General features: G+C 41.2%; 1 protein-coding gene across 1 annotated transcript; it reads left to right on the top strand.

The window, feature by feature from the left end:
- Window positions 1-5,178: 5,178 nt before the first annotated feature.
- AHSG (alpha 2-HS glycoprotein) lies at window positions 5,179-12,248 on the top strand. Its single transcript, XM_021543821.2, has 7 exons — window positions 5,179-5,474; window positions 7,129-7,239; window positions 8,392-8,476; window positions 9,317-9,480; window positions 9,765-9,878; window positions 10,704-10,784; window positions 11,621-12,248. The coding sequence occupies exons 1-7, from the start codon at window positions 5,271-5,273 to the stop codon at window positions 11,894-11,896; spliced, it is 1,035 nt and encodes a 344-aa protein (XP_021399496.2). The 5' UTR covers window positions 5,179-5,270; the 3' UTR covers window positions 11,897-12,248.
- Window positions 12,249-14,344: the final 2,096 nt, after the last annotated feature.

A 14,344-nucleotide genomic window follows, 5' to 3' on the forward strand; every position in this document is an offset into this window, starting at 1 on the left:
AACAAAAGCAAGTTTTTTAAAAGAAAATCTAACCAGTGAAAAATGTCTCTGAAATAATAAATACTAAATCTGGAAGACTGAATTTCAATCCTCTCAATCCTCCTATATTTCTGATAAGTCCAGGAAATAGTCTTATCTAAGGTTTTACTGACTGGCATCTGGTTTTCCTGACTCTTGGATTCCTCTAATGTTTTGAATACATCGTTCTACCCAGTGATACTAAATATTTTTACAAAATTCTATGAGTTATCTCAGATCACAGAATTAAAGGGAAAATAGTTATTTTCATCCTACAGTTAAAAGAAAACAAAGATTAACTGATTGAGATCAGCAAAGCTTACTGAAAAGGAATCTCTAGCTGGACATCCAGGACTAAAAGTTCCCAGATTAAATGCCATGTCTGCACACTTTATATCTCACAGTAAGAAATTTCTCAACTGCAAATAGCACAGCAAATTAGAGCATGTGGTGAGCCTTCCTTCTATTAAAGATTCTAATATTTAATAAAAATAAATTAATTTACATATAATATTCTACTATTAAAACCTGGTAAAACTGTTCAGACTTCACAGTTTGTCTTCAGCCTGAAATTTCTCTTATAGGGACAATGGGGGACTTGGACTGAAGTGATTCTGAGCCAATTTACATCTGCTGAAGATTTGCCCAGGTAGTGGAAAGGGGCCAATAAGACTATGCAAATCAATTAGTCTAATTTGTCTTGAGGTTTTTCTCAGACCTCTATGGGGTTTCACACACTTTATTTTTAAATGCTGATTATACTGTCATTTAAGGGAGCAATATGCTGCCTTGACAAGACTGGTGACTTTAACTTTCTGACATTTTCCCTGCAGACATTTTTGCCTTCGCGTGCAGGTTCTGGGTAGGTGATGGCTATATAGAAGACAGCCCTGATGTTCCAATATCTTGTGAACTCGATGATCCAAAAGTAATGTACTTAATCAAGTGTAAAGCAAAAGGTGATTAAGTTTTGCAGTACTGTACAACGCCTGACTGCTCAGAAATGCATCTTTTGATGTGGTACAGAGAATTGGACCAGTTCTGTCTGCTTTACCAAAAAATGTCGGTTTAGTAATCTGAAAAGAGAGCCTCAGAAATCCCCACAAGTTTTTAACTTTGATGTGAAGCTTTAAAAAGATGATATTTATCTGTTTGCTTGGTTAATTTGCTTGAATTTTAAGCTCAGGAAGGTGTCAATTTGACATCCAGGAAAGTGGCTCTTTGCTTTTTTTCCAAACGAGTTTGAGCAGGGGCAGCAAATTTCCAATCATCACTAGCTGTTCCAAGCATCCAACCCAAAAAAAAAAAAGAGAGAAAGCAAAAAAAGAAAGAAAACCATCAACTCACCTTTCCATTGTGGTTTATATGAATTATTAAGAACTGAGATTCAGTGGAGCCTCAATTTTTGAGCATAGAATCAATACTGTATTTTATATAACAAGGGCAGTAAACCCAGCTCGTTCTGCTTCCATCACAGTGAAGCCTTGTCAAGTCTCTCAGGCAACCTAATTCACCAGGGCCAAAGTCTCACACCACTGATGTGAAAGGTGGATTGAGGTGGGTTGAAAACTGGCTGAAGAGCTGGACCCAGAGGTGCTGATCGTGGCACAAAGTCGAGATGGAGGCCAGTCAGCTGCAGTACCCCACAGGGGCAATACTGGGGTCCAGTCCTGTTAAACACCAGCAGTGATCTGGATCATGAGCAACACTGGGGGAAGCGACTGGTAAGCCACAGGGTCATGCTGTCATTGAAGGGACCATGGCAGACTGCAGAACTGGCTGGCAGGAACCTCACAAAGTTCAGTCAGAAGTCTGCAATCCTGCCCCAGGGGAGCACAGGTAGGAAAACATGCTGGAAAACACCATCTAGCTGGAAAGCAGCTTGGCAGAAAAGGAGCTGGCAGGCACCGAGCTGAGCAAATTATATTCTCATGCTGCACAGTACCCTGAGCTGCATTGGGCAAAGCACTGCCAGCAGCTTTAGGGAGGTGATCCTTCCCCTGTATTCAGCAGTGGTGAGGTCACACCTGGTTTCTGTGTCCAGTTCTGGGCTCCTTAATATAGGAGAGACAGAGACATCCTGGAGACAGTGTGGCAAAAGGCCATAAAGGTACTTAAAGTACTAGAGCATCTCCTGTGAGGAAAGGCTGAGAGAGCTGGGACTACCTAGCACAGAGAGGAGAAGCTTGGAAGGGCCTGATGGATATGAATAGCAAAAGAGAGGGTGCAAAGGGATGGAACAAGTCTCTTGTCAGTGGTATCCTGTGACAGGACCAGGGGCAACGAGCACAGACTGAAATAGAAGGTTCTGTCTGAACATCAGGAAACACACCTTACTGTGAGGGTGACCAAGCATGGGCACAGGTTGCCCAGAGGGGCTGTGGAGTCTTCTCTCTTGGAGATAATCAAAAGCCACCTGGACATGGTTGTGGGCAGCTGTTTCAAGGTGGCCCTCCCTACTTGTGCAGTGAGGTTGCACAGGGAGACCCCCAGATGTCCTTTCCAAAGACAACCATTCTGTGATCCTGGAATTCTGTGAAAGGCTTGATCACTTCAGTGGGGTTCACATGTCACCTTCTGTGCAGGAGACCATGGGATTCTGGTCACTTTCTCGTGCTGTAAGAACTATTTGCAGCCACTACTGAAAATACAGGACAATGTGTTACTATATCTCAGGCATGAAAAAGAGAGAACAGATCTGCCCTGAGTTCAGTGAGAAGTTATCTCTGCAATTATTGCCTTTTCAGTGAGGGTGCTGTGAAAAGGACACTTGTGATAGGCCACTGGCCTGCAGGGAACTGACACCAGCAATCCCACCTCTAGAGGGAATAATTAGGCAGATGTGTGGCAGTCTGTACCCAAAAGGTGAAAGGCTCCTTTGTCATATTACCTGTACCCAAACTACCTGATTGTATTTTTAAACTCCTTTCCCAAACATAAAAACCAAACATAAATTTCCTCACACATATCACAAGTCACCCTGAACCTGCTAGCTGCCAACATTCCACATTGCACTGAGCATTAATAATCATGTGGGCACATTTCTCATCCTCTGTATGCCCACAAAGAAAGTTCACACAGTCACCAAGAGGAGAAGGGCTTGAGTAAGCCTATAGAGAAACTAAGGAGAAGTACAGCAGGCTTCAAAGTATTTCCTTTTTGTCCTGCTTGGTAAATGGAATACAGAATGTGACTGACAATGAAGAGGGAAGAAAGAAGATAATAAATCCTGTTTGCTATTTGAGGTTTTAAGTTGTTCTTTGAAACCGGAACCTGAAGTTGACTGAACTGGGTTATATATTACATTTAGGAATATGCAGAGCTTGACTGCAGAAATGTTATACATCCTACAGCATTTGCAATTCTAAGTAGAAAACATGTAACCTAAGAAGCTGAGGAATGACCACACAAAATTTCTAAATAATATTTTAAATCCTTCACTGGGATAATTATATGTCACTCAGGTTAAAAACTATTTCAATCTGCACCTTGTGGAAGTTCACCTCAATGTTTCAGACCAAAAAATGGAAAAGGGGAATGAAAATATTTACAGGTTAGAAACTTAATTGTGCATTAACAGTAAGGAGTAAAATACTATCTTTCTAAATAAATTTGCTGTGATTCAAAAGATGCCCACAAGGAACACTTAAAGTGTGTTTTTGGGACACCAAACCTTCATTCGTTAATTGTTGCAGACCAAAGTCAGGAAAGCAAATTATCATCCACACAACAGAAAAAATGCCAAGAAACCTCTGCTTCAAGTCATGGAAAATAAACAAATCAGGCTCGGACCAACTTTTTATTGTGTGAGAGAGAAAAAGTCTTTATTTTCCCCATGAATCTCTTCAATTTTCAAATCCTAGCATCCAAAACTGAAGCAAATAATCCAATCTTTTTAGTCTCTTCCCATTCTCCTTCTTTATCCATAACCTGTCCTACTGAATAATTTCTATTTATAGTGTTTCCTGTACTCACAGATTCTAGGAGAGAGAGGTATGACTCAAGACTACTTCTTTTCCCAAAACTTTTAGCCTCTCTCACAATATTGTATAAGCTGAGGAGAAATACTTATTATCTAAAGTAAAAAAACCCCAACTTCTAACTATGCCAAAGTCCTTCTATTAATCTCAAATCTGCAGCTAGTTCCTCAGCTCTTAAAATGACAGCAGAGGTTCAGATGTGTTAAAGCCAAAAGGGACCTTGACTGTTCTGCAGCCTGATCACTGCCCTAGCCTGGATGGTAGGAAGCTACTCTGAAACCCCTGCAGGAAAACCATTTCTATTGGTCGAGCCAGCCTGCCTAGCTAGAATCTATCTAGCCAAAGTCATCTCACCTTAAATGAAAGATTGTAAATGCTGGACACATCATACATGCTTTATTTTGCTACATAGATTATTTTTTTATCCCGTTACTCTTTTGTAAATATGTACACCGTGAATGTAAATATAAGATTGAATCCAGCATTCCAAAGCATTTAAGCAGCTAATTTTCCTCTATATCCTCCTTAAAACACTTTGTGCTCTTTAGGATCATCTGCCAAATCCTCAAATCTGTACAACATATTCCAGAAACATTCCTACAAGATGCCTGCTTTGCAAAATAAAACTCCAAGAACTATTGGACATGTTCAGATTATTCAGAGAAAGAAAGCTGATGCAAAGGATTTAGGAACTATGCCTCATTTCTTATTCCAAATAAATTCAGTAGAAAAAGTTGCTATTCAATTACATTTGCTGTTCAATGTGATCCTTGAAACTACTTAAAATTCCATTTTGTAAATTATCATGCTACTGATCTCACAATTTCGATTGGTGTCTGGTGAGATTTGGGCCCCAACAGAATGTGTCCTGTTTACAAGAAAGCTTAATTAGCACTAGCATCTCTACACATTTAACAGAAGGGATCACATTCCTCTTCCATGGACAGTATTTTGTTGGTAGAAGTGTCTAAAAATTGTGTTACATTTTTGCTGACACTTTCTTCTTAAGTTGCTTTAGCAGACTTCGCAATATCCTACCTGATAAAGTTTACTTTGGCCAAAATTAATCAGTCAGCTTGATGTCCTAACATTTACTTTTCTCTTTTGTTGTTTGCAATGCTTCTTGGAACTGGGACAAATATCAGGCGTGTGCTCATGTAAATCTGAGGTATGTACTATATAAATGAGGCCCCAGCTCTTGCTACCTAGCTACCATCTGAGCTGTATTCTTAGATCTTTATTTCTGAAAGGGATCCGTTTTCCTCAGGTGCCATGAAGGCACTAGTAGCTTTAATACTGCTTGTTCAGCTTCCAATTCACAAAGCTGTACCAGCAGCTCCCCCTGCTCCCTTGGGCTGTGATGACCCAGAATCTGAAGCAGCAGCTGAAGTTGCTGTGAATTATATTAATGGTCAGAGTCATCATGGATACAAGTTTGCCTTAAACAGAATCGAGGATATCCGCGTGGTACCCCAGGTAAGTGAGCAGCTTGCAGGCAGAACACTGTGTTCACCTGGGGATGCTTGGAAATCACCAAGGGCCTGCAAAGGCTGTCCTCACATGGGGAAATCAGCAGGGCTCTGTTGATTTAAATGGGGCAAGGACACCTGGTAGCAGTGGAGAATCCAGGTCACTGGAATGTATCTCTCAAAGAGCGGAACAGAGGGGGAAAGAGAAATGTTCAGGCATTTTTGTACTATGCTAGAAAGGGCTCGATTTACAAATGCAGCACATTCACTAGGGCAGATCATTCCAGGTGCTGATTCGTGAGCCCAGTAGCTAATCTAGAGAAAAACTGAGGATAATCTTTGAGATGCAGGTAATTACTTATTGGCTAAACACATACTGTCGCTGTGGGACACGTGAAAGCACAACGCGGACCACCTGCTGCTTGCAAGGTAAAAAAGGGACGTTTATTATCTGAGTCTGTCTTTTATACCTTCCCAAGGGTGACATTGGATTGGAGAGTGAATGGGCCACCTCTCCAAAGACATTGGACAAACCACCAGTACATCAAGTGCTCTCCACCCCCATAAAAGAATGTAAACAATATGTTGTTTACAGAAATTGTGTGGGAAAGTTCTCCAAAGGAATGTAAACTCAGAAGGCTTTAGGAAGTCTTAAGAATCAGGGTGACACACATACCTATCAAAACTCCATGCTATTTGTGATTTTTGTAGTAGGCATTATTTTTACCTAATGTCCCATTGAGCTGCCAAGGAGTCTAAATGGAAATAACAGTGGCTTTTCCCCCCTAAGATCTATTGCCATTATTGTAGGCATCTAGAAAGGCCATAAAAAGGCCATGAATACAATATATGTGCCAATTCAGAACCTTTGATTCTCTTAAAACATGGAAAATAGTCCCATGAGTGAAAACATGTCCCATGAGTAAAACATGACATGAGTGATAGACATGAATGAAACTCCATGGCTGTTTTGTACTTGTTATGAAAGATAAGATAACAAAAGATAAGTTTAGAAAAGACTACAGCAGACATAAATGAGATTAGAGGTGTGTCCAGAGTTACCCATACAAAAACACTGGTAATGGTGCTTTGCTCATAGTAATGCTTTTACACTAAAATTATTTAATTGGTTTCAATGGAATCACTCATGACTCAAACATCAGAATCCATCTTGGACTTAGGGAACCCAAGGAACTGTGTCCTCTGTTACAGATGCAAAGGAACTGATGCAATTCAGTGTAATTCCAATGGGCTATGCAAGACAGGGCAATGTTCACTGGTGTTTGTTTGGTATCTAGTTATAGAAACATGAAGTTTTTCATTAAAAAAAAAAAAAGCTGTTGACTTTTTAAAACTACCCAACAAAATAAAGTTAACTTAAAAGAACTGAGTCACTACATACAAGATTGACTTTCCCAAATGTATGAGTCTGTTCCTTATTAGCTGGAATAAACTCAGTGTGATTATCTTGACTTACTCCAGATTTGGAGTCCTGTTTTTTTTATGAAGTTAAAAGTAAATACCTTTTCATTTACTCTGGTGTATACCTGGAGCTACCCATGATAGTCAGCAACAGAGGAAGTGCAGCCCCAGGGAAGAAATCTGGTGATGTTTTGTGAAGAAATTACATCAATTTCAATGGTTTATTTTTCTTCTTTCAGGGGCCAAATAATGACATCATATTTCTTGAACTTGACTTACTGGAGACCACGTGCCCTATTCTCAGCCCTACACCTCTTGCAAATTGTACAGTGAGGAGCTTTGCAGAACATGTGAGTACCTGAACACTACCAGCTGGGTCTAAAGCTGCATATTCAATATGTTGATGCCAGAGGCCAGGCTATCACCAGATTCCCAAGCAAATGTCATATCCCTGTAACAGCCTTTAACCACCCAACCACTTGAAACCTCCTTGCTGACTTCACTGCCTTCATGTCATGAAGGACTTCACTCCTGGATTTCTTTCATGTCCTGTTATCTGAACAGGACAGATCTCTGCCAACATAACATCCCACACACAGTCCACGAATGCTGTGGGGCCTTCTTTAGGGGCTCCAGATTCAGTCCCTTTGCTCAGCCCAGATGTCACTGCCTCATTGCAAACCACAGACAGGGCAGGCTGTCAATGTGTCCAAAAATACCCTCCCCTTGGCTAGATGTGGGTTGTTACCTGGTGCAGTTTCACCAAACCATCTCTTCCTAGTTAGAACTGCAGATGAGCTATTCCCTTCAGATAGGGCTCTGCCTTTGAAGTAGTGCTCAGCTGGAATTTACTGGCCTCTGATATTTTGTTCTTATGCAAGTGTGATCCAGCTGTGAGACGCTTTCCCTGACCAAAGCAGTGGAAATGTTGTCTGAGCCTGCTGTTTCTAGAACGGGGCCCAATTCACAGAGCTCACTAAATATGAATCATGGTCAACCCCTGTATTCATCAGGGCTCAGATTCTATTTTCCATCGGGGGGGAGGTAACTCTAACTGTTCCCTCTTCCCAGTGACTCCAGCTTTGCCTTTGACATCTCCTCCCCTGCTGGATCATGTTGCTCACAGAAGGCAGCACACTCTGCTGTTACCATGGCCACTGACCAGCTGAGATTAGTGAGAACGTTATCAAACAGCTCTGTGGAAGGTCTTAATTCATAAGTATTAATATTCTTTGCTCTATATGAGAGACAAACCTGTACTAAATGTCCACAATCTTTCTACCCTGGTACTTTTGATACTTTTGAGATCCAGATTTGGATCCAGATTTTATAGCTCTGATCTGCCTTTTACAAAATCACAGACATTAGGACATGCCTAGCAGTGCCTTTGCCATCAGACTGATGTTGCCAGGAATGGTCAGCTAGGATCTGTTCTTTTGAATTTAGTGGCCCTTTATCAGAAAATCCAACAATGTAACCCTTTGATTTTTTTGTCTCTCTAGGCAGTTGAGGGTGACTGTGATGTTAAACTGCAGAGGGTGGATGGGACATTATCTGTACTCGCTAGCAAATGCCACTCACATGCAGGTAAGGGCTTTGTTCTGTAGGTTTGAATCTAGAGGCTGGATTATTTTTATAGCAGTGGTTACAGTTCAGTAACTTTTCTGATTCTAAACTGCTGGGTATAAATATGGCATAAAAGACAACAGTTAATTGGTTTTCTAAATCTAGCCCCCTTTTCTGGTTTCATCCCTTTACAAACCCACTGTTCCTCTTTGCTCCTCTTTACTGCGACAACTAAGATACTGTAAGACTAACTGGGGAGCAAGTCCCAGATTTGAGTCTTTTCAATCATCAGTTTAACCTTAAGAATTTGATTCCTTGTTGGTCTGAGTTTACTTGTGCTTGTTGGTCATCAGAGTGTCACTGGCAGATGTAGCTTCTTTACTAAATCCAGCATTTTCAATACTGCCATGGGAAAGCAGAATGTCTATTCTGCCTGCTCAGTGTGAGATCTCTTAGCTCTGTACGAGATGTCTTCAGTACTGCTGTCAAAACTGATGACTGAAATAACACACACAAACACAACTCCAATAAGGTAAAATATTTTCATTTTTCTACCATTCCTTGTGTGAGCTGAAGCACCTTTTCACTGGTGTCATAGAGAGGTTTCCAGAAAGAAAATTTTCTAAAAATGGGTAAGAACACATAAAATGTGCTACCGAAGTCCACAGCACTTTTCTTTACAGAAAGATCTGAATGGGCAAGTTGTGTGATGCACTGCCATCTATAGCCTGCACTGGAAAAATTCCTGCCACTTTAATTTAGGACAGGCTTTTAAACAGTGCTTTGTATTACTGAATAGGCCTATAATGCCTTTCTAAACAATTTACAATCTGATCAAAACATGATCTATTCCTCCTGCAGACTCCAGTGAAGACATTCGCAAAGTCTGCCCTGACTGTCCACTGCTGGCAAGTTTGAACAACACAGAGGTGTTAGAAACGGTGTCAGCGGCACTCAATGACTACAACAGCAAAACCACTGATTCTTACCTCAGACTCCTCGAGATTGGAAGAGCCAAAATACAGGTAATTTCTACAGTTATGTCTAGCCTTTCACGTAAACATAATACTTCATCTACAGTAACTGTGCGCTGCTACCTAGTTATGTTTGCAAACAGACACAATTTGCTTGCTTTAATTCGCCCTCCTGATCTGCTTTTAATTTCCCAACTATTATGTGTCATTTTAGCCACAGGATTCCCTTTCACTCCAGTGGGAGATGAAGCCACAACATTTGCCTTTTATCTTTTCTCAGCAGCTCTGCAGTTTCTGAGTGCAAAGTCAATCAAACATTTTTCCTGTTTTATCAGTATCACCCAGGACACGTTGTTGTTACTGAGTTTGCTGTGGGTGCCACGAACTGCTCTGCAGAAGAAGCTAAAGCCAACGTGGGGGCTTGTCAGCTGCTGCCCGAGGATCAGTCTGTGAGTATGGCAGCACATCAGCCCCAGCCTCCCCAGCTCTGAGCTACAAAAGCAGCCTCATGCTGGGATGTGCATTCGCTGGAGCAGGAATAAACCCCTGTGGGGATCAAAGTGCAAGAGATGTGTACCATCATGATATGTTTTTCAATATATCATTCTTAAAGCTATATCACACCTTTCTCTTTTCTCTGAGGTATTTGGACTGAATTCTCATGGATTTGAATACATTTGAAAAAAGCTTGAGGATCAGAGACAGAATATTTTTAATGGATAGACTATATATTATTGTTTATTCTTAAAATGAGCACCTGAGAAAATCAGGCTTTTTGTATTGGACAGTACACTGTCACATTAAAAAAAAAAAGCAGACCATTTCTCCCTCTTACAATATCAGTGCACTCAGTTCTGATATATATGCTCTTGAGAGTTATACTGTATACTTTTTATGTCAAAATTCTTCTATTTCTGATGGGACTGAGTCCTAAGCAGTTTTAGGGGGTGGGAGCTCTTTATCTAGATTCTTATATATTCTTTCCTTCCCTCATATCCAGACATACAAAGGATCATACTATAGAAGAACACAGGAGTTTCCCTTATTTGCTGCTTAGGCATTTAAAGAGGTTTTTTTTTGGGGGTTTTTTTTGTTTGTTTTTTTGTTTTTTTGGGGTTTTTTTTGAGCCCAGCAGGCTAAAAACCAAGCACTTTGCTGCTCAGATAAAACACAAGAAAAAGTTGCCATTTCTAAATGTGCTGAAATTAAAAATTCTGATCCAGCTTCCCTCTATCTTCTAACTATTTTCTCTTAACTATGTTCTATTTTGCCAGAATTTTGGTTTCTGCACAGCAGTGATGGTAAAACGTCCCTCACAAGACCTTCAGGTGGACTGCCAGTTGTATGGACATCAGGTACCAGCTCCAGATATTCCCTTGCTTTCCTGGGCATTCTAGCCTACTGGTACTGTTACATGGCATCATCTTGAGTTTACTTCTCTCATTGTAGACTGCATTGGCCACCTGTGATAACTTAACTTTGTATCCTAAAAGCCAAGGCAAGGTAGCTGCTGAGTATCCCATGGATTTCTGTGCTGGGAATTAAGCCATGTCTGCCATCCATGCTTGACACAATTTGCCCTCTTGACCATCTGAGAGATTCACATGTCTGTCAGGGCAAAGGGAACCAAACTCTGCTCAGTTAAAGGGAAGGGGCAGAAAAATGTAAAACAAAAATCAGCATTGCGAGGCTGGAGGCTTTTAGTGCTTAGACATGACTGAATTCAGGGACCTTGTCCTGCACTGCTGTAGCAAGGGGAGGGAAATGTGCACCTGACCTGAGTACTCTCAGGTATTTTAGCCTACATTTGGTCTCAGGAGGACTAGGTGGTGGTTGAACACTTCCTATGGACAACAGGTCTTGGTAGCTCAACAGTAATTAATTAAAAGGTATGGGAAAAAGAGAATGAGACAGCTGGTCTTGAATGTTTCATCAGCTGTGCAGGTGGCTCTGAAATATCATATAGCACAGAATTTGGTCCTAATGATTCATTGGCTATAAAAAATGTGTTCCTGGGTTCTTGTGCATGGGTTCCAATGCAAATCAGACTTCTGTGATAGTCAGGAACATTTGAACCTGGGTTGCAGGCCTATAGCTATTTAGGAGCAGGGTACTTAGTAAGGTATCAATTACCTGTATGTGAAAAGCCCCAGGTCCCTGAAAACAAACATGACCTGTTTTTATTTTCCAGCCTGGAGTTACCTACGCTCATCCAGGTCAAGACACATCAGCAGGACTGGCACCCAGTGCTGTAGGTGTCACAAACCATAATCTTGGGCTTTTCCACAATAACCCCGTTGCATCCGAATCCAGCTCTTCAGAAATTTTGCGTTCCGCGCTCGCAGCAAAATCAGTAACAAAGAGAGCAATTGCAGTGGCTGCTCAGCATGACAAAGTACCTCGCCCAGTTGGCTTTGTGCCTCTTCCTCCTCCCTGCCCTGGGAAGATTCGCCATTTCGATATCTAGGCTGTGTTTCAGATATGCAGTGCAGCCAAACTGAGGGATCAGTGCAACAGCAACACACAGACCACAATATCGACTACAAATGGGTGAGAACGCTTGACTCTGAGCCTGAATGAGTTTTACTCTCCAGAGAGCAGAGCCATGGCCAGAGTCTTGTAAAGGCCTGCTCCAAAATATAGATGATTACAATATATAGCCGTAGTTTACTTTACATAGAGGGCTTCTCTAGTTAAAATACAGAAAATATTGTTTCAGTGAAACTGTTGTAAGAGCTGTACAACAGTTGTAGCTTTGTGACAGAAGAACCACCTGAAAGGTTAGTTCACAATAAAATGTTCAAAGCTTTGCTACCTTCTATCTGTATATATATTCATTTAGTTGTCAAGTATCTCCTTCACAGCATTATGAGTCATATTCTGGGCTTGATTTCAAAAACACTAAGCTCCTGCACTTCTGATCAGCTTCACTGGGATGTGTGGGTGCTGAGCACTGCGGAAAATCAGGTCAGTCCTCCCTTTTGATCACACACCAGTAACATTAAAGAGGTGGCAGGAAAAAAAGTACTTTTCCCTTCCACTTATAATGTTTCCCACCATGTACCTACTTTTGATATGCACCAGAAGTACCTCAAAACTTTTGGACATGGCACAAGAGCATCCATGTCTATGAAAAGAGCAGAGAGTCAGGAGGACACTGTCATTGCTGGCAGGCTGAAAGCATCAATCCCTGCAACCAAACACATGTGTATTGTCTGTCTTCCAGCAGACACACAGGTGCAGTATAATCATGGGGTCCTGCACGGTCTGTGTGCATATGAGGAAGTGCCAATTCAAGGGAATAAAAAATATATGACTGGCATGTATCTCATATAACAGGACCCTGACAGGGATGGCAATTTACCATTATTGTAGTAGTCAAATCTTCTCTGAATTTCTGGCACATGTTAGAGGCAGAATCTATTCTAGGTAGAGAATTAATAAGGGGCTGGGGCCAGAAGGATCTTTACTGCCAGCCAGACTGGAATTCTGCAGGCCCTGGGGAACAGTCTCAAAGACAGTCATGAATGTTTAACCAGGAACAGCACTTGCTACAAGATAATTATCATGCAGGCAGCAAAAAATTGCAGAACACATGTCATTTCTGAACTCTTTCAAATAACCTGTCCTGTTCTCCTAGTTACAATCATCCAGTACTTAGTAAGCAACACAACTAACACTTGCTCTTGGTGCTAGTGCAACAGCTCACAATACAGAAAGGTTCTGCTCTGCTGTGTCAATGGGGAAGGGGTAAATCATTGGCATTTGCACCAGTGCTTCAGCTGGGTGTGTAAAGAAAAGGAAAATCAGCCCAGACTCTATAAACCACAGCCTAATGTTATGGGAGCACACTGAGGGCAAGCTCTGCCTGTGAAGATAGCTGCTCTCACATTTCAAGCAAATGCTGAGTTTTGCAGGAAGCATGTTGTGGGCAAATGCACCAGCCACAGCCAGTCAGTGGCTCAGGGAGGTTTTGCTTCTCTGTAGAGCAGAGACTCCAGTATAACCTGCATGCAGCCATTCCATCAAAAAGTGCTAATATTAAGCTGTAGAAATCTCTTAATGCAGTAAGATAGGAGGTCTTCCTATCTCACTGCATGAGACACAGCACAGGATTTAATGAAACTGCAACTATTTTGTTTTGCATCACTGTGACACCAGATACATGAAACTTTTCAAAACTAGGAATCACCATTACTAAACCATAGAAATTGTCTTCTATATAATGAAATAGAAACTAATTCATAGAAGAGAGAATGTTTTCCAGGCTTAGAAAATCTTCTTATAGCAGAAACAATGTTTATAGAAGGGATCCCTGCCCCTGAGGTTCCCTGAAATCCAGAAATGCTGCATTTTCTTGTTGCCTTTTCAAACCACATAAAGAAAAGATATGTAGCAGAAACATCTGCAGTCTCCATACTTCACAGATGTTCTATACCTGGTGAAACAATCCCTTGCTTTCTAAAACAGGAAGAAAAAAATTTTCTCTGTGCATTCCATTTTGGTAGCTGCACTTCATTTTCTTTCTCCTTAACACTTGTCCTCTTAAGGACACATCATGCCTCCTTACAGATCTGTTTTCGGTGACTGCTTTAAAGCAACCACTTTGTCTCCCACCAGTATAGCCCCATTTTCATGCACCTGGGCCTTACTAACAGATTCACTACTTAACAATTGATTCTCTGGGCAATGAGACATATGAAATGGTGGTACATGAAATACAATTCCTTGAAATGTAGCATGAAGAGTTTTGCCAGGTCTGCATTGCTGGCTAACAATGTTTTTCCAGCTTTTTCAGAAGCTGTTTCGCAAAAGCTCATATACTTCATGTGCTGCTTTGGCTGAACATGCTTGGATTTCCCAGCTGTGTCCATGTTTTGAGGTCAGCTACTTCAACAGAGAAATTTTTCCTTTC

The sequence above is a fragment of the Lonchura striata genome, chromosome 10 (genome assembly GCF_046129695.1).
Source record: "Lonchura striata isolate bLonStr1 chromosome 10, bLonStr1.mat, whole genome shotgun sequence".
In the NCBI taxonomy this organism is placed as follows: domain Eukaryota; kingdom Metazoa; phylum Chordata; class Aves; order Passeriformes; family Estrildidae; genus Lonchura; species Lonchura striata.

Bases quoted from the DNA above. Each gene is read 5' to 3' on its own strand.
- AHSG (XM_021543821.2), top strand. From the start codon at position 5,271: ATGAAGGCACTAGTAGCTTTAATACTGCTTGTTCAGCTTCCAATTCAC. The intron at 5,475-7,128 runs GTAAGTGAGCAG...TTCTTCTTTCAG, and splicing joins ATATCCGCGTGGTACCCCAG to GGGCCAAATAATGACATCAT. The intron at 10,785-11,620 runs GTACCAGCTCCA...TTTATTTTCCAG, and splicing joins GCCAGTTGTATGGACATCAG to CCTGGAGTTACCTACGCTCA.